Source organism: Peromyscus eremicus, chromosome 12 (genome assembly GCF_949786415.1).
Source record: "Peromyscus eremicus chromosome 12, PerEre_H2_v1, whole genome shotgun sequence".
Lineage (NCBI taxonomy): Eukaryota > Metazoa > Chordata > Mammalia > Rodentia > Cricetidae > Peromyscus > Peromyscus eremicus.
The window spans coordinates 3,094,162-3,118,599 of NC_081428.1; the positions used below are offsets into that span (position 1 = coordinate 3,094,162).

The window sequence follows — 24,438 nt, forward strand, 5'->3', positions numbered from 1 at the left end:
CACTTGAGTGAATTTACAGTTTGTCCTGATTTGAATAAAAGGAGCACACATACCTTTTACGTATTTAGCCATTTCTGGCCATTTATTCTCTTTCCCCCAAAATGCAGGCCTTAAACTCTAGTTTTTTTTAGAGGGAAATGTTCCCCCTGTAACACTGAGGTGTATGAAGTGTGTCTGGACACCAAGCATGTGCTTGGGCTCTTGCACAAGGGGTCCTCTTGCTTACAGACGCCCCTCCCTCCGCTGCTCTTCCTGCTGTCACCCAGCCTCATGGGCCACAGCATCTGTGCTGACGTCCTACACGGTGACACAGCTTCAATTTTCTTTTGTAGTGACTATAATCATCAAGCCACGTACTTATCATGGCTGTGACAATCACAGCTCTCAGGGAGCCCCTCCGTTCTTAAGACATCAGTAATTTTGTGCAATTTCTCTGTGGAAAAGGTATGTTCACAGGGGAAACTGAAATGTCTGAGAGACACATGGACTAACAGCACTGACCGACGGGTAGATCTGGAGGCCGTAAGGACATGGAACCCACATGGCCATTTTTCTGTGTGGTTCTAAAAAAACGACATTGACACTATTACTCAGAGCAGAGCTTACAATACCAATGGTTCCGTAAGCCTGGCTGGACCTGATTGCGTGTATTGCCAGCATGTCGCTAAATGATGCTGTCCAGCTTGTCTGTGAGGGGCATTTGGAAGGAAAAGGAGGCTAGTGCGTGCTTCCCCTGAAAGTGATGGGGACAACAGAATCCAGATGTGGACATATGTTCAGAACTCTTAAATCCTGATTTGATTACTTCCACTCCACACAATTAATCCACTGAAAAAATGTAAAAACCAAATGACTGTATTTTGTGAAGTCCCTGCTCCCCAGCACTGTCTGGTCCTTCCCAGACGGCCATCACTGCAGGTATAACTTACACACTTGAGCAGGCTCTTAAGCAGTGATACAAGCCGATAGCGAATCATGCCTCAGAATCAGCCGCTGATGATGCCCTTGACAGGTGGGTTAAATAAATACTTTGAATTATAGGCTGATGTTCTTCTACAGACATATATTCCATTTGCTATCAACATTGCTACATGTCTGTCGCCCGAACAGGTATTCTCTCCATATTCTACATTCACTTCTTCGATATATAATTCCATTTTAGGGGGGAGGAATCTGAATTTGAGTGTTCACCTCTGACCAGGGCGTCTGAAGAAATCCTTTTATATTGAGAGATGCTTGTTCAGCCACCAGAACAAAGAGAAAGATGGGTCATGAATATCTGTGCAGTTTGGTATTGGGTCCACCCTCCCATGTGCACAGCAGCCATAGCTTTTGCAAGGAACCCTGGTCAGGAGCGGCTCTGGGGCTTCCCAGAGGCCGGCCGGGGTCAGACATTGCTCTGCTGTAACAGGAGGCTCCTGAGCTCACGCTCCCTCTGATCCTCCTGCCTGTATTGCTCTTCCAGCTTTTGCTTTTCAGAATCTGCACAGTAGAAAGTGCAATCTGGGCTCTTCCGGATCTGCTCAAACTGACTGAAATCAGCCACATACTTCCCATTTTTGGAGAGAGAAACCACAGGCACAAACTCAAAGCCCCAGTAGATCTCCTCTGGGATGTAGGACGTTCGGCTTTGGCAGACGGCACTGGTGGACTCCACAGTGGCGTTGAGGAGCACCACCAGCTCGAACTCCTTTTCCTTTAGGTTCTGGGGCGTGAGGTCCCTCAGGGGGCTCGTCTCGTCCAGCACGTGGTAGAAGGTCATGGGCAGAATGAGAAAAGGGCTCTCGGAAGAGGAGTCCACGTGGAACTTGACGGTGGCCTGGTTGAGGAGGATGCGCTCTCCCTCTTTGGTCACGTGTGTCTGCAGTAGTTTTCCCGAGAGCTGGCACTGGATCAAGAGACTTTTCCTCATGTTGGCCACCTGGATGACCAAGCACAACTTCCCGTTCTGCTTGCTGATGACGGCACAGTGGCTGAACTTGATGGTCTCGGCTCGCTTTTTGGGTCTTGCGATTTTGGCCAAGAAGGTCCCCGTGATGAAGATCTCGATCAACGTGGTGATGACCAGTTGGGCAACCAAGAGGAAAATGGCATGAGGACACTCCTCTGTGATGGAACGGACCCCATAGCCAATGGTTGTCTGGGATTCCAGGGAAAAGAGGAATGCTCCTGTGAGAGAATCCACTTTCATGATGCAGGGTGTGTGATTAGAATTGGAATCCCCAAGTTCTAAGTCACCGTGAATAAAAGCTATGGCATAGTAGACCACTCCAAACAGAAACCAGGTCATCACGAAGGTGGCAGCGAACAGGGTGAGTTTGTATCGCCACTTCATGTCAATGACTGTTGTCCACAGGTCCTGAAGGTACAGCAAATAGATGCCGTCTACTTTGTCGATTCTCACATTGCTGTGTCCACTCTTAGACATGACGCGAGGTCTGTGGGCCTTGAGTCCAACTCCATTGGTATGTTTCACCAGTGGGGAACTGGACATGCCGATGTGAATGGCATCCATTTTCAGGCTCCTTGGACCACCTAAAGAAATGACAAAGATGTGTCTTACAACTTTTTTGGTGGGACTTCCAGAAAGTAGAAAAGACAATAGCAGAATCCTTTGGTTACATTTTGGCTGTGACCTTCTTTCTGCCACATGCAATAATTATACTCTATTGCCATGTGTAATAAGATTGAATGCTCAGTTGTCCCTTGGTATCTGTGTCAATTTTAATTGTCAGTTCAACACAATCTAAAATCACATGGGAAGAGTGTTTCAGTGAGGTATTGTCTAGATCAAATTGGCCTGTGGGTGTGTCTGTGGGTATGATTTTTATGATTTTCTTAATTGAGGTGGGAAGACCCACCCACTGTAAGTGGCAGCATTCCTTGGGCAGGGGATCCTGAACTGTAGAAGAGTATAGAAAGTGAGCTAAGCAGCCATGCTCTCCTTGCTCCCTTCCTCCAGTGTGGACTTGATGTGACCAACTGTATCAAGCTCCTGTCCCTGTGACTTCCCCTCAATTATGAACTGTAATCTGGAATTTTGAGTGAAAATAAACCCTTTCTCCACTTGCTTATATATGTGTGTTGAGGGGTTGTGCCAACTGAGGCCAGAAAAAGGAATCAGATCCCCCAGAGCTGCAAGAGTTACATGTGATTATGAGTGCCTGGGTTGCCGGACTTGGGTGCTGGGAACTGAACTCCAGTCCTCTGCGAGAGCAGTAAGCTGTCTTCACTGCTGAACCATCTCTCCAGAGTCCCCCCTAAGTTACTTTTTGTCAGGGTATTTTTCATATAGCACCAGGAAGCAAGGCTAAGACAGTTTCCAGGGACTCCTGTTTCTAGGACCCCCTGTGGATACAAAACTCTGCTGTGGATCGTGATTCCTTTATGTAGATGACAAAGTATCTGCATGTCATCTGTGCATCTCATTCCCAGTACATTAAACCTTCTCTAGATGATTTATAAAACTTAATATGATGTGCATAATGCATAGAGAAGCAGCTACTGTGCTGTCCACTTGAACAATGTCTGCATGTGCCCAGTCCAGGTGCAACTGTCCCCAGTATCTCAACCCTCAGTAGTTCAGACCTACAGGTAGAGAACTCAGGAGGTAGAAGGAAAGGCGAGTGTGGATAGAAGTAAGAAAGTGGAACTGAAGGTAAGACTACTTGACTTGTGCCAACGTGGTGAGGGCAGCTGAGTAAGGGACTGAGGCTCTGTGGGAGAGCTAGCATGAGGTAGACACTGATTCTGCAGCTGATGAGCTGTGTGAGTCAGCACAAACCTCTAACCTCTCTAGACCTCAACTCTTTAATTTTTAAGTGGGAACAAGTCCTTAATGCTTGCATGTGTGCGTTTTTAGCCCACTCTCAGAACCAGCTTCGGTCCTTGTTTACTTTTTTTTGCTTAGCGATAAAACACTGATGGAAAGCAACTTTTGGAGCAAAGCATTTAGTTCATCTTATAGGTTACAAGTCATCATGAGGGGAGTCGGGGCAGAAACTCAAGACAAGAACTGAAGCAGAGACCATGGAGGAGCTCTGTTTACTGGCTTGCTTCCTCTGTCTTGCTTGGCTGTCTTTCTTACACAGCCCAGACCCACCTGCCTAGGGGATGGCACTGCCCACAGTGGGCTTGTACCCCCAACATCAACCATCAATCAATAAAATGCCCCATAGATGTACCTACAGGTTAGTCTGGTGGAGGCAGTTTCTCAGTTGAGATTGCTCTCCTCCAGGTGATTGTATTTGTGTGAAGTGGACAAGAACTATGGCAGTCCTACTTTACATCACAAGGTTTTGTAGTGGCTAGGTCAGCGTCGAAACAAAGCCATATTCTAAAAACGAAATAAGTTACTTTTCTCTTGACTGTACAAAAGGTTATGCAAATGTCTTACAAAATGTTACCAGCATGTATTTATAGTCAACTTTAATGATTTACCATGATAATACTTAAAACTTATGTGACCAGATCCAGAGCTGGTCAAATGTTACATATGTTAGATCAGCCACTATAAAATAGTTTTGGTATAGCAATAGAGAATGTTATTGCAAATCTGCAGAGCCAAAGTAGTATTAATACATTTTTAGACCTTCTTTTTAACTCACATACTTTAGAGCAATTCATTTGCCTCCCCCATCCAATGAATAATGTAGTGTCTATGGTTTCTCTTGGATCTAATGACATTTGGGAAAAGTCAAATTATCAAGCAACTAAACTCCCACTAACAGCAAGTGATTAAACTTTCTTAATGTCTCAGTTGCTGTGCAGGTTATTCTTAGACGAGCACCACCAATGTCATTTGAGGTGTGATATTTAGGTATACACAAAATTCTGCCCTGTTCTTTAGATGAAAATAGAACCAGCCAGAGGAGTCTATTTTAAGAGCAAACAAAGGGGTGTGTAGCATATTTAAAAACTAAAGGGTATGTAGGGTATCTAATGTAGTAGCAGAAAAAAAAACCTAAATAAATAAAAATTAAAAAACCTACCCAGAAGCAGCACTGGGCTCCCAGCTCAGCCCCAGGGAGGCTTCGCCCTGTCTCAACACCCAACAGCCGGAGAAGAGCTGGCTGAGAAACCACAGAGCATCTTATAGCACCTGCCCGCTGACTGAGATGAATGACCCTACATTCCGTGAAAAACATAATGTTGGCGATTACAGAGTAATTCTACCTGGCTGGCTTTTTTTTTTTTTTAACCCTACCTCATTGGTATTTTAAGAATTAGAGGAAAAAAATCCCCCATTTGAAAAACAGTAGATGGACACGCAGCAGCTTATGATTCAGACACTAATCTTTCTGGTAGGGGGCATTATGCCAATAAAAGTTTTGGAATGATTGCAGGCAAATCCTTTCACGGAAACAGTCATGGTCCCCATTGGAGGCCAGCACCTGCTCAGGATGCAAAATGGAGCCACTGGGCCATTTAATCTTCCTGCTTCAGAATGAAAGGCATGTCTCTTACTGAATGACCCTTACTGAAATGACTTTTTTTTTTTTTCTTGGAAAGTCACTGTTTTGATTTCGTTGTAAAGGAAGGCCATGTGTACTCAGAGCTTTAGTTTCCTGGAGCCTGCTGAACCCTTTTTGGGTCATCTCAGGGAAAACGGGCCTCCCTTCTTGTACCCTGAACGACACTTCTTAGTCCATAATGAGGAAAAACCAACCCCACTGAGGCTTGGAAAGGGCACGCTGGCATGGCTGAGTGTGGAGACAAGCTGGTGACAGAGCCCTGCTGAAGATAAACACAGCTTACGTGCAAGTGACGGGATGTACTTAAGGAGGAAGACAGAGGAAAGAAAACGGCGGTGAACATACATGCCACTCAGTCCACTGTTACCAAAACAAGGGTTTAAGTTTTCTAGGACTGTGAAACGTGAGTGTCCTGCATACAGAAGAGATGCCCGCCCTACAGCAGTCTCCAGACTCTGGGGACTGTGGAACATGAGTGTCCTGCATACAGAAGAGATGCCTGCCCTACAGCAGTCTCCAGACTCTGGGGACTGTGGCCTTGTTCCCTGGAAAGTAGCACTGTGGGGCTTCTATTTCTCCCTTGTCCTTGTTGAGGACTTGACCTGGCTCGAGATGAACTGTGTGCTTTCCTGTTTCTGCTAAGCGCTTGCTGGCTCCAAGCCTGAGCACCTGGTTCTGGGGTCAGTGGCATGAGCAGTGCTTCCTAGCAGTCAGGGTTTGGGACCCAGGGCCTCTGCAAGTGCATAGTTCAAAAGTGCGTGGTTCCCTGTCTGAGGGAAAGACAACAGCTAAGGGACATGGGTCTCAGGAAAGCCCATCTCCTCTGCCCTCCAAGCCCTGCCCCCAGTCTGGAACCCTCTGCCCTCCAAGCCCTGCCCCCAGTCTGGAACCCTCTGCCCTCCAAGTCCTGCCCCCAGTCTGGAACCCTCTGCCCTCCAAGCCCTGCCCCCAGTCTGGAACCCTCTGCCCTCCAAGCCCTTTTCTACCTGATCAGTCACTCTGTAGGTCAGGAATCTTCTGCAGGGCAAGTGGCACGTCCTCGCTCCCCTTCACCCACCTGGCTACCATGGGCCTCTGCTATGGCCTGAAAGAAAGAGGGACAGACACATGCTGTTTACAGGTAGATCCAGAACACCCACCAAAAATGGCCCCTGAAGATTCCCTCAAGGCAATGGGTGTGGCATTTACCTTTGAATCCCTGGCCATCTGGCCAAGTGCCCAGTACAGGCTAAATGGCCAAAATTTTTCAAGAATGAAACTTTTGCTACCACCACAGCCCTTGCTGGGAATCCAGCCCCTGGAGGGAGCTCATTGGCAAAAGGCGCTGGAGAGAAAGGGTCAACCCGCCCCCACCCAGGCCGCAGTGATCTGAGCAGGAGGCAGGAAGGGGAAGCGTGGAGGAAGTAAACAGCACACACTGGAGGAAGAGTCCAGAATAGTCCCACCGCCGCCGAATACACTGCTCCTGTTGACTCAGAGAGAGTTAGGTAAAAAGGACTGTCACACCATCTCAGGGAATGACAGACAGCTGCAGTAGAGAGGAAGGAGGTGCCAAGCCTGTGGAAGACACACCAGTGTTCTTCCCAATGCACCAAATCCCCCTTTCTCCTCTGCTCTATGTGATCCGGTCTAAACCCAACTCGAGGTGCATTATTCTTTTCTGAAATACTGTGTGTGTGTGTGTGTGTGTGTGTGTGTGTGTGTGTGTGTGTGTGTGTGTGTGTGTGATTTGCCAATCATTTATCAACCGGTTATCAATCGCCTATCATTTTGCTATCTTTTATCCACTACCTATCATCAATCTATAACTTATGCAACAGCATCTATCAATTAACCTATTAATCTACTATCTATCTACATTTCACCTACCACCTGGCTACTGCCTATGTCCTCCATTTACCCACCTTGCCTACTATGCTTTTTTTTTTTTCTATCAATCTTTACACCTCACTCAGGTACACATGTACACATGTTCAGTCGTTATTTACGTAGTTACTGGTTTATAGTTAATATGTTCTCTCCTGTCAGCTCCCTCAGCCTCACACAGACGGATCTCAGTGTGTCCACTGCTTGGTTGGAGGACAGCCCCTTGCTCCTTGCTCTGCTAAGACTGGTAATCTGCTTGGTGCTCATCGGTTCAGCTGTCTGCCTCACTGGCGTTTACATTTCACAACATGCGCTTGATTTCCTTTATCTGCCGTTCTGCAGCCTCCTTTGAAGAGTGTGCTTCTTGGGGCTAGAGAGATGGTTCAGCGGTTTGGAGCACTTGCTACTATTTCAGAAGACCCAGGTTCGATTCTCTGCACCCACAGGGCAGCTCACAGTCATCTGTAACTCCAGTTTCAGGGGGTTGGATCCCCTCTTCTGGCCTCCATGGGCACTGCATGCACAGTGGTGCACACAAACTCACACATACACATTAAATACACATATAACATTTAAAAAAGAAATCGCTTCTTGTGCTCTCACTTTATACATTTTAATGCCGTAGCCTTTGATCTTTTTCTTAGTGGTTCTGCAATCCACAGGGCTTATCTTCTGTTAAGACATCAATAGTTTTCCACAAGTTAGATATGGAAATATCTCTCTTAATTCTCTCTTAATCCTCCAGATAAGCAATACCCTACTAAAACCATACGCACAGTGTTAGTCTCCAGAAATAACATTTAGTTTCCCAGGTTTTTTTTTTCATGCTGTCAAAGCTCACAGGTTGGGATTATAATTCTCAGAACTGTGATATCTTCACTGGAGTCCTTCAAGATATTGAATAGAGAAGTCAGGATTGCCCTTTCCTACTTCTAGCCAGGAAAGACACAGGGCGTGAATTTGTTAGTTCATTCTGCAGTATGCCATTTCCTTGCTGAAGATAAAGGAAAGAGAATTCCAGGTTGGGACTGCACTAAACAGTAGGTACAGTACAGAAGGCACTTGGCTGCATGAAGCACGGAGGACAGCTGGTCTGGTGGCTCTGGGGATGAGATGAGGACGGCAGGGAACTGGGGAAGAGTCGTCAGGAAGAAACATCTCCTGACAGAGGGGCTCTTGTGAGAATGGGGGATCTGGGAAACCAAGCAGAGCGCACTGGGGCTTATCCCTGCTGCAAGCAAACAACCTGTGCAGGGCCAGGAAGCTGTGGGCTGTTTAGAAGAAACATGTAAGGAAATAAGAGGCAGGAAGAGGGCTAGAAGCATCCCAAGTGGAGAAGACACAGATTAGATTAAAATAATGTAGTGATAGGCATCAAGTCAGAAAATTTGGATAACCATAGTGCAGTGGTTCAGGGGAGTACCGACAGAACACCCTGGCATGGCAGCCACGCCTCAGCACGTGCTTTCTACATGGAGCCCTTAGTGCGCATCACTGTATTCCTCCAAGGTGAGTGCTGCCATTTGTCCTTCCAGACACCTAGATACACAGAGTGGCCATGGAGAAGTAACTCATCCACGCTCCCAACACTGACTCATGGCAGTACTGTACTCCTGAACCACATCTTTTACCAGCCTGACAGAGTGCTCTGGGTTCAGACCTCCAACCACCTGGAGGATTGGAAGCCTAACGTTGTGTATGTCTAATGAAACCCCACATGGTGCAGCTGCTGCTCTGGGATCATGCACTATTTCCACCGTGGTGTGACACACTGCTTTCCTCGATTAGGATGAGCCTTGCTCTCTCTGCTTCTTCTCAGCACGCTGACTAATACTATATCACCCGGGTGTTGAATACACCTGCATACTTCTTCAGGCATGTCCAACTCCACCATCCCTGTAGATAAAATGCCACCTCCCAGGTGTCCAAAACCAGGGACAAAACTTTTAAAATCAAAAATACATAGAGATCCTAGTCAAAACTCTGACATAGTATTTATAATTTATTTTACAAGTATTTATAAGACATATAGATTATAAGTATATGTATAATGTATTATGAAATGTATACCAAATATGTATGTTATGCAATTTATATTAAATATGTATCAAAATATATTAGTTATTTGTGCAGTACCAATAATTCTAGCTAAAATTAATCTACACTAATTATGTAAATATGTTATTTATATTTTGGGATAAATATATGTTATGTTATAATATAAATAATTCTGGCCAAAATTAAATACAGAGATATTTTTAACTCAAACAACAATTTTCACCCATCATTTTCACTAGCCCACTCCTGTTTACACAGTACTTTTTTTTCTAATTCTCAAAAATATGATCTTCCACCTGCCACAGATACTTTCTTAAGAAAAATAAACTCATTTAAGATTCACTTCCCCCTCCTAGTTAGCATAGCTTTGGGACTTCCTAAAGGTTTGAAATTATTTTAATTGAATTTTGTAAGGTTTCTGTGTCTTTATCCCAGGAAACCATCCTGTTGTATTCCATGGCGGACAAACAAGGTGGGTGTACCAGCAGAAAAAGGAAACACAGCTTTCGCTTTACGGGGAGGCAGTGGCCTGCTGTTCAGTCAGGTCTCCGGTGTCCCTGTTCCATGTGCTCACAGAAGGGTGGGTGGGAAGTGCCGGGAACCAAAACCGGACTCAATTCATACCTTGCTTTTCCGGACTAACAAAATGCAAAGGGTCTGACTTAAACTGTGACCACATAGAACCTCTTGTGGATATGAAAAGTTGCTTGAAAAGCTTTCTCGGACATTAGCTGTTTCTGACACACTGGGTTTTTGTTTTTTTGTATTTTGATGACCTACAAGTCCAAAGATTACCCAGTTTAAATTTCATGTTAAGTATACGCAGGCTTAAATATTAAGTAGGACAAAGTGCTTAACAAGAATCTGTTCAGGGTTCACTGAGCTCAAAGGGTTTAAAAGTAATTGAAAATAAAACCAGCCAGGCTTGCTGTTCTTTGGACCCTGTGGCAGGTCACACAAACACACACCAGGAGATCTTTGCTACGGTCCTCTACCAAATTCTTCTCTCCTCTTCAAAACCATCTACCATTTACTTCAAAGGCTGGCTGAGTTCTGAACCCAGTTCTTAACTTTACCAACATGGGGTAGGGCACCAGTGGCTTTGTGCACACACACCAGCATATTCACGAGCTGGTTCCCCAAGTAGTGGTCTATACAGGTGGAACTGAAGCATGTTCTGATTACTGTGTGTGATTAGATGTTGATTCCAGTTATTCTCAGCATTTCTCTGTTGGATCCCGCAAAGGATCCTTACCTAGGCCTGCCCTGTTGGGCTGAGTGTGCTTCTACTTCCTGCGTGGGAAGGTCATGTGACTTTTCTGCACATGGGTCTTGTGATACTGCTGGGCTGCTCTTCAGTTGCATGGCTCCTTATTCTGGGGAAGGGGGAGGAAGAAGAAGATGCCCAGAGCTGGACCATAGCAGAGCCGCTGCTAACTTGTCACAGGTGAGAAGGGATGCTTGTGTGAATCATGGAGGTTTTGGAGTTCTGGGTTCCAGAGACAAAGCCTGGTGAAAACTGGCACCAGAGAAGCCCTCACTTCAAGACTTGGTATCGGATTCTATGCTAGCCTATAAGATATGGAATTTAAGGGAAAGACATAAAAATCTGAACTCGTCCTAATGGGAACTACAAATACTGGTCTAGGATGAGAACTTGGAGCAGAGAAACAATGGAAGTCTAAGCAGACGTCAGTAGGAAGATGTGTGTGTCTGATCTAAGTACAGCCTAGAGGAGGAGGTCATTTCAAAGTCAGCACTTAGGTACAAGACACAGGGTGTCTCTTCAGAGCATAGCACATGGGAGACCCTTCTTCCTTTCCAACCTTCCTTTGATCTGTGGATTTGATGGCGTGGTGACCTGTAATCTTACAGACACACTAAGTGTCCCAGGCCTTTACCTCTGTGCTATTGACAGCTTTGATTTCAGGAGGGGGACTTTCCAAAGCAACATCATTTTTCATTTTATCGTTCTCTTTACCAGCTGAAGAAAAAAATGTATTTTCTAAGTGAGGAGCTTAATAGTGGAGAGATTAAGTAATTTATGCCTATACATAAAGCCAATAAACAGAAGACCTTGTCCAGAGAACCAGGTCTGTCTGCCCTTGGCACTGGACTCCTAGCTACACCATCATAGTGACATGGTGATACCTGTCTTCTCTCAGTGGCTTGTGATGAAACTACTACATACTGCATGATTACACCCACCATAGAGTAAGCAGCCATCATTGATTCATCACTTAGGCCCTGCCAGGCCGCGTATAGGCACCATATCTAACCCTTATGTACCGTCTAACATGGTTACTACTGTCACTCCCACATTCCAGATAAAGACCCTAGGTATGTGTCTGTGAGCCCTCTAGCCCCTGGAGGGGATCAGAAGGAGGAGAATGGCTTGTGTGGAGCCAGAAAGTCCAAAGGTCAAAGTTTCCAGGTGGTGCCAGTGCTGCAAATTTTGAGGCTACACTTGGAGAACAGAGTCTACACACAAGTTACAGAGAATATGGGGAAGGCGAACCCACGGTGGGGAACTAGCAGGGAGCTGATGGGGTTCAGCATACCAAGTGGGACTGCCAGGAAGGGGCAGTTGTCCCGGAAATGTTCCTAGAGAACAGAAGCTCAAGTGGACTGTCTTAAAAGAAAATAAACAACGACAAAGAGCTTGAAGAGCTTTGGGGAGCACTCCATTGAAAATGACTCCAAGTGCCTTCCTTGCATGGCCACCATCCTTCAGTGGCCCTCAGTGCCACACTGGATAACAACTCTGGAGGCCTGACCTGCAGAGATTGCAGGACTCCAGAGATGGGTACCCAAGCATCATCTGACTCAAGCATGGCACAGGCAAAGTAGCATTAAAGGCATTTGTGGAAGACTGGCTTGGATGTTTTGTTAGTTAAGACAGGCTGCTACAAGTCCTTAGTCAAGAATGCTGCACAATCACATAGAGATATGCTTACCTCCGCATCCTTCTGCTGCTCTGCCATTGTGGGGCCAAGGGTTACCTCCTGTACCACAAGGGGTGTGTGTGGCAGTTACTCATACCACACCTGAGCACAAGAGTCCAGCCTTGATCTGACATTTGGGAGCATGTGAGGGAAGGCTGATCTTGTCCAAACTGCCCAGATCTAAAAGAGGATCCAAGAGTGTGAATGATTTGTTGAAGGTTCTTCAGCCAGCAACTAACTGGCTTAGGGTTGGAGAACACTGTGCTTTTCAAGTCTTCCCACGAGCAGATGTCACTCCTGGTTAAGATGACATGTCTCGAGATGAGCTGCCCACCTCACTGGAGAACACAGGAGGCCTTGAAGAGTGTGCACCCCTCAACTGTAACATCAGCTTCCCTCAGGGAACTCACCCTCCTCCTGTGGGTCCCACCCCTGAGCTAATAAGCCCAAACTTCTGGAAATGCTTCCCATGAACTTGAGCCTTAAAGGGAACTCAGTTTCCCAAAAGATTGCAGGCGTGGCTTGGTGACTTGGAGAAATTTATCCTTTACCCAGTGACACACAGGGAGAGTGACAAATGTTGCTTCAATGACTGATACCCAATATTGCATCCCATGTAACCATGTCAGGAACCCATTTGCCTCTGTGGTCAAATATTTAGCTTTCTCCTTATGTCTTTGTTCCATAATTATTCTTTCAAATTCCGTAAGTACTAAAAAAAAAAGATCGTTTTCCATCCTTAAATGTGGTTTGCATAGTTGTACCCTTACTCCTCAATGCAGATTCCTTTTAATTTTTTTTTCATTCCATAGCACATCAACCTCTTCTCTCCCCAGCAGGGACAAGTCTGAACGGATACCACGTTCAGCAGAGGCTCATTTTCCATTTTTCCATGGCAAAGAATCTGAGCACTAGAGTAAGTCAGAGCTATCATTTGCTGTGTATTTTTGTAAGGACGGTTTAATTTTAGGCTCTTTATTTGCAGGAGAGCTAGCTAACCCAAATAAAACATTATACATCTGTCTGTTGTTACGAGTGACCAACTTCAGCTGAACATTCTTTCTTAATAACAGCAGGCTTTCTTATAGACTCGGAACGTGCAACAACTAAGGGCAAGTGGAAATTTCCTTTGGTTTACCACCCTCCATCTCACTTGCTCCAACATGTGAAGAACGTGGGTAATAAGCATACTCTCCCCTTTAATCACAGCATGGCTTGGACATGCATTGTTGTGAGGTGATTGGCGAAACAGGAAAATTTATGTCTGGGGGAAAAAAAAAACCCAAGGCAAACAGTGTTGTGTTAACTTCCCAAAATGTTCTCTTCAGGGAACGTATTTCTCCAAGAGGCTCACACGGTCGGTCTCGCTGGCTGCTCTGTCTGGATCAATTCAAACACGGGGAAGAAGATGGATTAATACAGTGCTGTGTGGTGAAGGAAGGAGAAAGGCAGAACCTTGGGGACTATTGGACTTGAGTGTGCCAGAGTATGGTGGAGGGAAGGCATTTGTTTTTGCAGACAGCCCTGTAGGGGAAACGAGTATTTTATATCGTCTATTTTAATGAAACAGCAAACCAGGTGCAGTCTGGAGCTCGCAAGGAAGAAGCCAGCGAGTGTGAGGCAGACCAGGGACGGCTCTCCTCAGTTCTCAGCTCTTCTGATGACTTCAGAAGGCGTTTGGGCGGGCTGCGCTGCCTCTCACCATGCATCCTTATGTAATTTACAACACTTCAGACTGATTCCCCTAAAGCAATCCCCCTTGTGAAGTCGCTGGGTGGAGAGAACCTCTTACCACCCACATGCGTCTATTTCCCTTTTAAGGTGACAAAGGCATAGAAACATAGGAAGCATCTTGTAAATGTGGTGTCCTTTTCTTCTGGCTTCAGCATACTTTTTCTTAAAAAAAAAAATGGAATTGTGATCTGAGTGATGACATGGTGATGAGTGGATTTCAGTGTGACTCACCTGCCATTGCGCCTGAAGTCCCCCCCCCCACCCCCCGCTCGGTGACTTTCCTGCTTGTTATTATCCTAGTGGGAATCGTACCCCAGACAAAGGAAATGACTGACTCTTGCTTGGTTGGGAACCAAGTTATTTAGAAGCGGGACCCGTGTCAAAAACGTTTCACAACCCAGTCTCGTTCTCGGTCCATGCTTTGACCACATGTCTGTGACACAGCAACTGGAACTCTCAGGTCTCGGGGGAGCACAGTTCATACCAACAGTCTAACATAGAGGAAGATGATAGGAACAGGGGTATGTCTGAACTGTTTGCTTCTTGTACACATAGTCATGTGTGAGTTCTGAGTGACAGCGTCGTTTTCCAATTTCAAAATGCCTTCATGTTCAATCAAAATCTTAGCCCTTTGGCAGTTAACTAACCTGCATCAGTAAACAGGGAAACACAATACACTGAAGCCATCTGTAGTTAATTAGCTGGAGGGCGGTTGGCTCGATTTTGGTCATGTTAGGATTGCCAGATATGATACAAGATGCTCGGTTAAATTTGAATTTCAGATGGATAGCAAATACTTTTTGTTATAACTATGGTAATATTTAATATTTAATAATAATATGCATATAGTAAAATTACTCATGGTTGTTCTGAAATGCATACGTACTCTCCCTATATGTGCTGCGTATAGACATATAGATAGCACACAGGTCCTTATTTTTATTTGCTAAATCTCATATCCCTAGGGAAGAACAAATCTACTCTCCAGAGTAGATCAGAAGGCCTAAACACGTAAAAACAAGGTTTTATACATAGACTATCTTCTTGGAAAAACAGCGTCCTGGTACTAGAAACTCTGAAAACAAATGCGGGCATTGTGGCACTGTGGGGTCAGGATGCAGCCTTTTTCTGCACGGTTCTCAGAAACAGCCTGTACGCTGGTAATCGAGTCTCTTTTGTTTGTTTGGGGGGTTGCAGGCATGTGCCACCATGCCAGGTTTGTGAGGTGCTAGGGATTGAACCCAGGACTATGTGCATGCTGTGTAAGCATCCAACCAACTGAGTCATGTTCCCCAGCTCTGTTCTCAGTTTTGACAATTTGGTTCAGGGGTTCTGAACCACATTTTTTTTTTCAAAATAGGGTTTCTCTGTATAAGAGCCCTAGCTGTCCTGGAACTCGCTCTGTAGACCAGGCTGGCCTCAAACTCACAGAGATCTGCCTTCCTTTGCCTCCTGAGTGCTGGGATTAAGGTGTGTGCCATGGCACCTGGTTCTGAACCACTTTTTGTATTATGGTCTTTTTTTGGTGAGCTAGGTAGACACACGATTGCCTTCTTGGAATATAACATTTAAGTAGATAAAGGCACACTATGAAGATTACTAACAACTGCTGTGGGATGTATGGCAAATGTGTTGCTAATTAATCAATAAAACACTGATTGGCCGTTGGCTAGGCAGGAAGTATAGGCAGGGCAAGGAGGAGAATAAAGCTGGGAAGTGGAAGGCTGAGTCAGAGAGACACTGCCAGCCGCCACGATGAGAAACAGCTTGTGAAGATGCCGGTAAGCCACGAGCCATGTGGCAAGGTATAGATTAAAGGAAATGGATTAATTTAAGCTATAAGAACAGTTAGCAAGAAGCCTGCCACGGCCATACAGTTTGAAAGCAACATAAGTCTCTGTGTTTACTTGGTCGGGTCTGAGAGGCTGTGGGACTGGCAGGTGAAAGAGATTTGCCCTGACTGTGGGCCAGGCAGGAAAACTCCAGCAACAAATGGCGTCCAACGTGGTGGCAAGAGTTTCCACCTAAAAACTGAGAAAAAAGATTGTAAAACGGAGCTAAAAACAGTTCCTAATTGTCTCTCTCAAATGAGCGGCAGCTGCTGGTTTGAGCTACTTGTGGGTTCCTAGCTTGCGTGCTCGACCTGCAGTATGGCGGGAATGAGGCCTCTGCAAGTGGCACATTAAGCTGTGTGATGGATTTAGACTTTGCTAGTACAAAACAAAAAAAGAGGTTTCTGGGCTACATGCTGCTTGGATAAATGCATAGACCCACGATAGCTCCCAGAGCTGGTGGTAAACGTAGCCATGTTGGGAAGCTGAGGTGGGCGGAGCCAGCAACCACAGCTGCTGCAGTTTAAAGTGATAGATTCACAATAAGACAGATTCAGATGTAATAGTTTACAATGTGTGTAAAATATACGTAGGCTTGAAAGAGACAAAAAAGGTGATATATAGAGTTATAGAAACAAATACATAGTTTTAAAAAATAAAGTCATTAAAGAGACAGTAAAGGTAATATAAAAAAAAGCCACGTAAAGATGAATATTACACAGAGAATCTGGATTGTGTTGTCTTTGGGATTTTTAACTGCAGAGAGATATTTGATTGTAAAGGAAGCTGAGTTAAACCAATATGCATATTTTAAAGATATCTTGACTTCAAAATTTCAATGTAAGGATATGTTACTTTGGAAAGGAGACTCTGCTTTTGTTCCCACAGAAAGCCAGAGGCTATGGATTTGTTCAAGATTAAGATACATCAGGTTTGACCAGCCAAGACCCCCTGAAAGGTCTCCGAGACACCATGGCCCAGATGATACAACATCTAGAATGGTTTGAAGGCATCTGGCTCAGATGATACAGCCTCATGGACTATTCCATAATTCTAAAATTTTCTTTGTTTCCCCATAAGATACAGCGCCCCCTTCCAGCAGGAAGTAGTAAGAGAAGCTACGCCCAAATTCCCAAATTATATGTAATTTTACTTTGTTAAGGTTAAAACCTTCCTTTTTGAAAAAAAAAAGGGGGGGGGGAAGTGCTGTGGGATGTATGGCAAATGTGTTGCTAATTAATCAATAAAACACTGATTGGCCGTTGGCTAGGCAGGAAGTATAGGTGGGGCAAGGAGGAGAATAAAGCTGGGAAGTGGAAGGCTGAGTCAGAGAGACACTGCCAGCCGCCACCATGACAAGCTGCATGTGAAGATCCTGGTAAGCCACGAGCCATGTGGCAAGGGATAGATTAAAGGAAATGGATTAATTTAAGCTATAAGAACAGTTAGCAAGAAGCCTGCCACGGCCATACAGTTTGAAAGCAACATAAGTCTCTGTGTTTACTTGGTCGGGTCTGAGAGGCTGTGGGACTGGCAGGTGAAAGAGATTTGCCCTGACTGTGGGCCAGGCAGGAAAACTCCAGCAACAAACAACAGCATCACTGTTAAAACACATGCCTTACAATTCTGAGGTAAGTCACTGTGTAAAAGTCATCTTCACAGTCATTAAGTAAAAGCTATTGTTCTGAAGTGCAGTAAACAGAAATGGTCGTTCAGAATCACTAGGAAGCCAGCCGAGTGGTGGTGTGTGACTGTTACTACGACAGGGCATTGCTGGAGCCAATGCAGCCATAGCTTGATGCACACATTGAGAGTGAAGAAGACAGAAATTCATGTGAAGTAAAACAGTTCTCCTTTCTTCCCTCATCTGAGACCCTCTCTAGTTCACCAGGCATGATGGATCTGGATTTAAATTAAGATATACATTCTAAATGCAACAATTCTGATAATGTCAATCAGTCAACTACCCCAGCCTTCATGATTTACTTTCCCCAAAGACACAGACAGGTATCTAATATAGTATTTATTTTATATAAATATGGCATGAATCTTTGCTGCCAGGTGTGATGATATGGCTTCAACCTGTGGGACCTACGTTGTAGAAGGAGAGAACCAGCTCCTCCAAGTTGTCCTCTGACCTCCACACGTGTGCTAGGGCACTTGCACACACACACACACACACACACACACACACACACACCATGAAATGTAACAAAAACTTTTAAAATAAATAACCAAAATTAATCCCACTTCCAACGTGGTGGCACACACAATGTTAGGCCTGGACATTACATCAATATGTTGGGCTCACACCCAAGAGAAGTGGTCCAACACCGGCTGCTCCAGAAGTCATGGTACTCTTTCTTCTGACATGGAAACAAAGGAGGAAATGACAGAAAACAGCTGAGATACATAAGTCATCATTGATCTTCATAACGTTACCTGGTGTTTCTAAGAACCAGGGAGCCATAGTTTTAAAGTACCACAGAGTCCTACACAGGTTTAGATGACTATGGTTGCAGCAAAGCTCTTTCCAGGAAGGAGAACGCATATTCTTCCTACAGAGCGCTGGTGCACACGGGGCTGCTCTTCACAAATCTTGCAGTGGCTCTCCCTGGCAGCCGGGCACTGTGCCTGATGCTCAGCCCTCACTGACGCTCACTCTTCAGCTTTGTTCTCTCTAGAATGAGCCTGGCTTCCAGCTTTGTGCTTGCCTCTTCCAGAATAGCTCAGTGCCCTCAGGGCTACGTGTCTGGGAACACTTGATTCTTCCCTGAAGGTTCTCCTTTCTTCCGCTGTTGGCTCATCCCACTTCTCCGTCAGAAGTCAAGTTGAGCATAAATCCTCCATACTTAGAGATGCATTGAGCATTGTAGTGTAAAGAAGGGCAGAGTGCTCTATTCCTGTCGATACTAGCTGTGTGACTTTGGACAGATGCTTAACCCTTTAAGGCTTGGTGTCCTCAAGTACAGGATGGAGATCATGATAATTCCTGCACCTCAGAGACTGTGAGAGGTTGAAATCTATCTGCTATACCAATTATCACAAGAGAATTGACTGTCACTTTTACAGACTCACAGTAAAAGAAACATACAGAAGACCACTGGCCAAAAGGAAATCACATTCACCACAGAGGAAGTGTAGAGAATTCTGTCTGCAAAGTTCTCAGAGGTCCACAAGAACCCATCATCTATAGCATCTAAAAACACACAGATCAAAACACATGACAGACTGAAAAGACATTTCAATTCTTCATTATTTGTTCATTGCAGCAAGAACTTACTGTGTACCCACTATGAGCTGAATGCTTCGTGGGACCCAGCAGTGAATACAAGTCACTGTCTTCATTCTCTAGAACAAGACAGGGAAGTAAGGCCTTGCATAAGCCATTAGACCTCCATTCAAAGATGTACATGGTTGTGCTGGAAGACAGGAAAGAGCATGGGCATAGGGTGTGTTCTAGTTTGGGGTTCCTGGAAAGTTTCCAAAGGAGGAGTAAAGAAATGGAAGAACTTCCAGACAAGTGAGAACTACGTGTCCATGGCAAAGCCCCTGGTAGATGAAGCTTGGCACCTTCCAGAAAGAAGGTGAGTCTCAGGGAGGGGAGAGGGTCCAAGTGAGAAGTCAGGGCCTTGGGAGCTCATGGAGGACTGTCACGTCTTCATCTTGAGAGAATGAGGAACTTCTCAAGTTTTAGTCAAAGGAAAGACAAGATTTAACATGCTCACCAGGTGATTGCTTTTGAAACCATGGAGAATGGTCTGGCAAACCTAGATACTGACATCCTAATTAATTAGCACTCCCAGTAATTCAAGCTGAAATGACTGATGTATAGACCAAGCTGATGCTAGCTGCTTGGGAGAAATGAGAACCTGTGAGCTGTGGGTTCCCATAGAGTCAGGGGGTGACCGGGGCACAGCTGGGGGCACAGAATGAGGAAGATGGGGTCTCAGAGATGATGAGGTAGCTGGCATCAAACTGACAAGGTGGACCAGGCTGGTCTTAACTTGTAGTAATCACCCTGCCTCTATATCCCCAGTGCTGGGATGACAGGCACGCACCACTGTGTCTGGTTCTAATACGTCTTATGAAAAGCAATCAGGAGGGCTGAATACACAGTGTGCTCACACTCTCTCTGCCTCTCCAGGTAAGATTAAAGTGAGATGGATTTACGACGCCAACAGCACTCGTCTCTTCAAAGGAAACACAATTAGAAAGGATTTCCAACCAGACTTTCCATTTTATGCCGTTAATCTGAAAATTCAATTTCCCCGGCACGGCTCATTCTCAGTCTGTCCAGATATTACTGTAAACGAGATGTACTTACAGTGTCCAGCTGAGAAACTTTCCACACCCTGCTATAGCCAAATCTGTGGAATCATTTACTCTCAGACATGTTCCAGTTGCTCAAGTCCAAGAGCTTAGTTTGCAGTGAGCAGTGAGGACTATTATTTTATGTTAGCTTAAGGCATCCTCTAATTGGCTGAGGAGTCTGCACTTGGCCCAGAGGCGTTGCTGATAAAGCAGATTCCTGCTCCAGGCCTTTGCTCAGGCAGGTCAGTTACTCCAGAGATCTTTCTGCTTCTTGCAAACTCCTATTCATTCCTCACAGCCCCGCTGAAACAACACCCCTGATTCTAGGCAGACTTTCTCTTGCTCCTGTTCTTTGCCTTTGCCTGTTGTCAGTACCTCATGAGGGCTTCACCCTGCTGCTGTAGAACTCTGCTCTGGAATGTGTCTTTAACACTAAAAGATGGGTTCTGGATAGATGGGGGTTCAGTTCATCTTCTGTACGTGTGTGTGTGTGTGTGTGTGTGTGTGTGTGTGTGTGTGTGTGTGTATACACATGCAGGTGTACGGGTGCACGTGTGTGCACGTGTGTATGAAGTCCAAAGGTTGATGTTGTATGTCTTCCTCAATCACTGCTTATCTTATTTCTTGATACAGAGTCTCTCACTGAACCTGGAAGCACACTGTTGAGTCAGCCCTCTGAGCCGGTCAGCAAGCCCAGGGATTCACCTGTCTCTACCTCCCAGCACCGGAATTATAGATGCAGATCGTTAGCCCAGCTTACTTTTATGTGGGTCCTGGGGATCAAATTCAGGTGTTTGTGCGTGTGTCGCAAACACTTTATTGAGAGAGACCTCTAACTAGTCCTTAATCCCTTTTCAAATCACTAATGCTAAAGATAAAACTTGACACATGAAGGACTTAACATTTAAGGGAAGACCAAGGTGGGCAGAGCTGCTGTCTGAGTGAACTCAAGAGATCCCTGGTTCATAACCAGGTCTCTCATTACAGAAACCATACCCAGTGTTCCAGCTCAGTGAGAACATGGATCCACAGCTAAGCACACAGGGGACCCTTCACTGACTGGAAAGATCAACCAGAAACAAAGATCTAGATTTCATACACTGAGTGACAGTGCTAACACATGCTTGGAGAGAAAATTATTTGTATATTTCCTCCAATTGACTGGCATAAGTGCATCCAGCTTAGCCTGATAAGTCTCCCGATTTGTGTTCCATGAAGAGCACGTCCATAGAGTGTCAATCTGTGTACCCAGAGGGCTGGGGTTCTACTTTGTGCTCTGCCCGCTTAGCCCAGGTGTCTCTAGCATGGAGAAGTGGAATGCGGGTGGATATAGAGATGAAATAACAGAATGACTCCCACTCAGTCTTTAGTCCTTTAAATGCTTAGACATTATATGTAGTTTTAAGTGGACATATAAGTTCATTAAGATAAGAATCTTCATATATTATATATGAGAATCCCAAATCTTGGTCAGGGGAGATGAATGATCATAAATATTTCAGTCACATGTGTATGTGTATTTAATATTGTTTTTTTTGAGACAGGGTCTAGCTATGTAGCCTACAGTGTCCTGGAACTGAAATCACAGTGTCCTTCCTGCGTCTGACTTCTGAATACTGGGATTATAGTCATGAGCTACCAAGCCTGGTGAATCCATTGCTTTAGACACAAATGATCATTGAGTTTCAAAATATGCACACATTTCCTGGGAATCCCTTAGCATGAAAATTCTTACTCGGAATTTCTTGGCTGACGCCTGAGGAACTTCGGCTCCCACTAACCCCATATGATGCCAGCTAGGGCTGAAGGACCACAGCTCACACTGCGTAGTGGTGGTCCTGGGTCCCCATCTGAACCACAGCACACATGACATAGGAAGGGACCTGAGTGGCTGACTTCCCATTTCTCCTGTGGGTGGCAGATACTAGTGTCACCCCCAAGCACAAAAGGGAAGGTAGTTCAACCATAAATTAGGGCACAGAGACACAAAGGATGGCTCTGCCACAGATCCCTATAAGGAAGGGCCTTGAGGGAAATCTGCTTAAACAGAAGGCTTTCCCTCTGGAGAATGTTAAGGCTGAAAGCATCATTTATATATCACTATGCCGTGTTATATAAGGATCCTGTAGTCAGCAACTCCTTCCCAGGGCTAGCTCTAATGTAAAAGCTTTCCCACTGGGAAACATAGCTGGAGACTGAGGTCTTGACCACTCCTGGTCATGCAGCTCCTGTGGGGATCACACCAAGCTGGGAGTGCTGAGCCAGGACAGGCAGCTCTGGTTCAGTCACTCTGACTAGTGCTGGCTGTAGAAGTCACCAGATGAGACTCATATTGTGAGGGAGGGAAGACAGGTTCTCTTCATCCAGTTGAGAGAGGAGAAGCACCACACACACACACACACACACACACACACAGACCCAACACCATTGACTAAATGAATCAACTCTCAATTCACGTTTGTGTACCCTATGACAGCTTTCCAAAGATTACTTTTGTTTTGTTTTATATGTACTTCTTAACTTTTGAGCCAGCTTGCATTTTGCAAAAGCAGTTGAAAGGAGATTTGTTCTCGTGCATGTGCGTGTGTGCGTGTGTGCGTGTGTGTGTGTGTGTGTGTGTGTGTGTGTGTGTGTGTTTACATGTGTGGGGATGCATGTGCACTTGTGTGCGGGTATACATGGAGACCAGAGGACAACATTGCTTGTTGCTCCTCAGGTGCCATGTACCTTGGTTTTTAAGACAAGATTTCTCAGTGGTGTAGAGCTTGCCAAATAGATGAGGTGGGTTACACAGATCCCCAGGGATGCCCCTGTCTCTGCTTTCCCACTGTGGAGACTGAATGAGCCACCACACCTGCTTTCCTAGGTGGGTTCTGGAGGATCAAACTCAGGTCTTTATGCTTGCAAGGCAAAAACTTGAGCAACGGAACTATTGCCCTAGACCTGAAAATAAGTTTTTAAATACTGTAGATGCCCTACTGTGGAACTGGATGTAGTGGAAAATAAAACAATATGGGAGTGAGTACCACCAAAGTTAGGTCCACAGCTCACAGAAGCTGAGACAAAGCAGAAGAGTGCCACCCTCCAATCTTTCGGTGTCTGGGAGGATGACATTAAGACGGAAGAAGACCATCAATGATGGAAGTGGCTGAGGAGCATGAAGTTTACTGGTTGAAATGAGTTGACTCTTATAAAAGCTAATTGGTCAGTGCCCATATTCTTGCTTGGATCTGCAGATGAGAGCTCCCACTTTGGAGGTGGATCTGGGCATGGGACGGCGGTTGGCAATCCTTGGCAATGCCCTCACAATGGTTCTGGTGGCCCCACTTCTTCCGTTGGTTTTACCATTGCTAGACCAACAGACTATGAGGTGAAAATAAAACCCAAAATGCCTGTCTTGGGGCTGTGAGGACTACCAATAAGGGAAAGGGAGGACTTGTGGGTCTTCCATAGGACACTCAACAGAGGTTCCATTTCATGGACTCTCAGCTCTGGGTTGCCTCCCGTCCTGAAGGGAGCTGTTTCACCTTCTCTGCAGATCAGTCTTCTGTCTTTTCCAGCTGCTTACTCTTAGTTTGCTTCACAGCATGAACTTGGCAATCTCCCAGACAAATGCCAGCACTCCTTACAGTTCTGCATACTTCCAGTCATCTCTGGTTGTGTTAGTTCTGGTGAAACTCCAACAGGCGCATACCTGAGGTCCCTGTCTCAAGTCATCTTCCTTCTAGAATGTTCTAAATAGTGAAGCTGCAGTGATCCCTCTAGAGCCCACAAATGTCTAGGTTAAGGCAGCTAGTTGACATTTCACTCTTGACCTTTTGAACATGGATCTGTAGCTGGCCCTACTCTCCTGGCTTTGGTTCTAGAAAATAGTTGTACTAGATTGTTAAAGGAATTATGACAAGGAGAAAACATAGGCTAAGCATAGAAGGAAGCACTTTATCCTCAGCACATAGTATAAGGAGAAGATTCAAGGAGAACCAAGCTTAGGCTGTGTGGGCCAAAGATTGGCATCTATGAGCTGGGGGAGGCTCCAACCTTCAGCAGGGTGTGGTTACACCTCTCTTCACTAGCATAGTTTTCCCACAGGGCTTGGCATGTGGGGCACATTCAAGTTTTGCATTTTGAAACTTTCTACACTTTTGAACATTTTAAGTCCCCTGTTAGTAGGTTCTTCTGGTGCAAAACCCGGCACTCTGTACTTCTTTGATGACA

At 45.3% G+C, this 24,438-nt stretch overlaps 1 protein-coding gene across 1 annotated transcript in view; it reads right to left on the reverse strand.

The window, feature by feature from the left end:
- Positions 1-941: 941 nt before the first annotated feature.
- Kcnj15 (potassium inwardly rectifying channel subfamily J member 15) overlaps positions 942-24,438 on the reverse strand; it is a 44,423-nt gene continuing 20,926 nt past the window's right edge. The window contains exons 2-3 of the mRNA XM_059277530.1: positions 6,461-6,558; positions 942-2,535 (exon numbers count right to left, since the gene is read on the reverse strand). Of these exons, the coding sequence (XP_059133513.1) occupies positions 1,388-2,515 (1,128 nt within the window). The 5' untranslated portion in view covers positions 2,516-2,535; positions 6,461-6,558 and the 3' untranslated portion in view covers positions 942-1,387. The remainder of the gene's footprint in view (positions 2,536-6,460; positions 6,559-24,438) is intronic.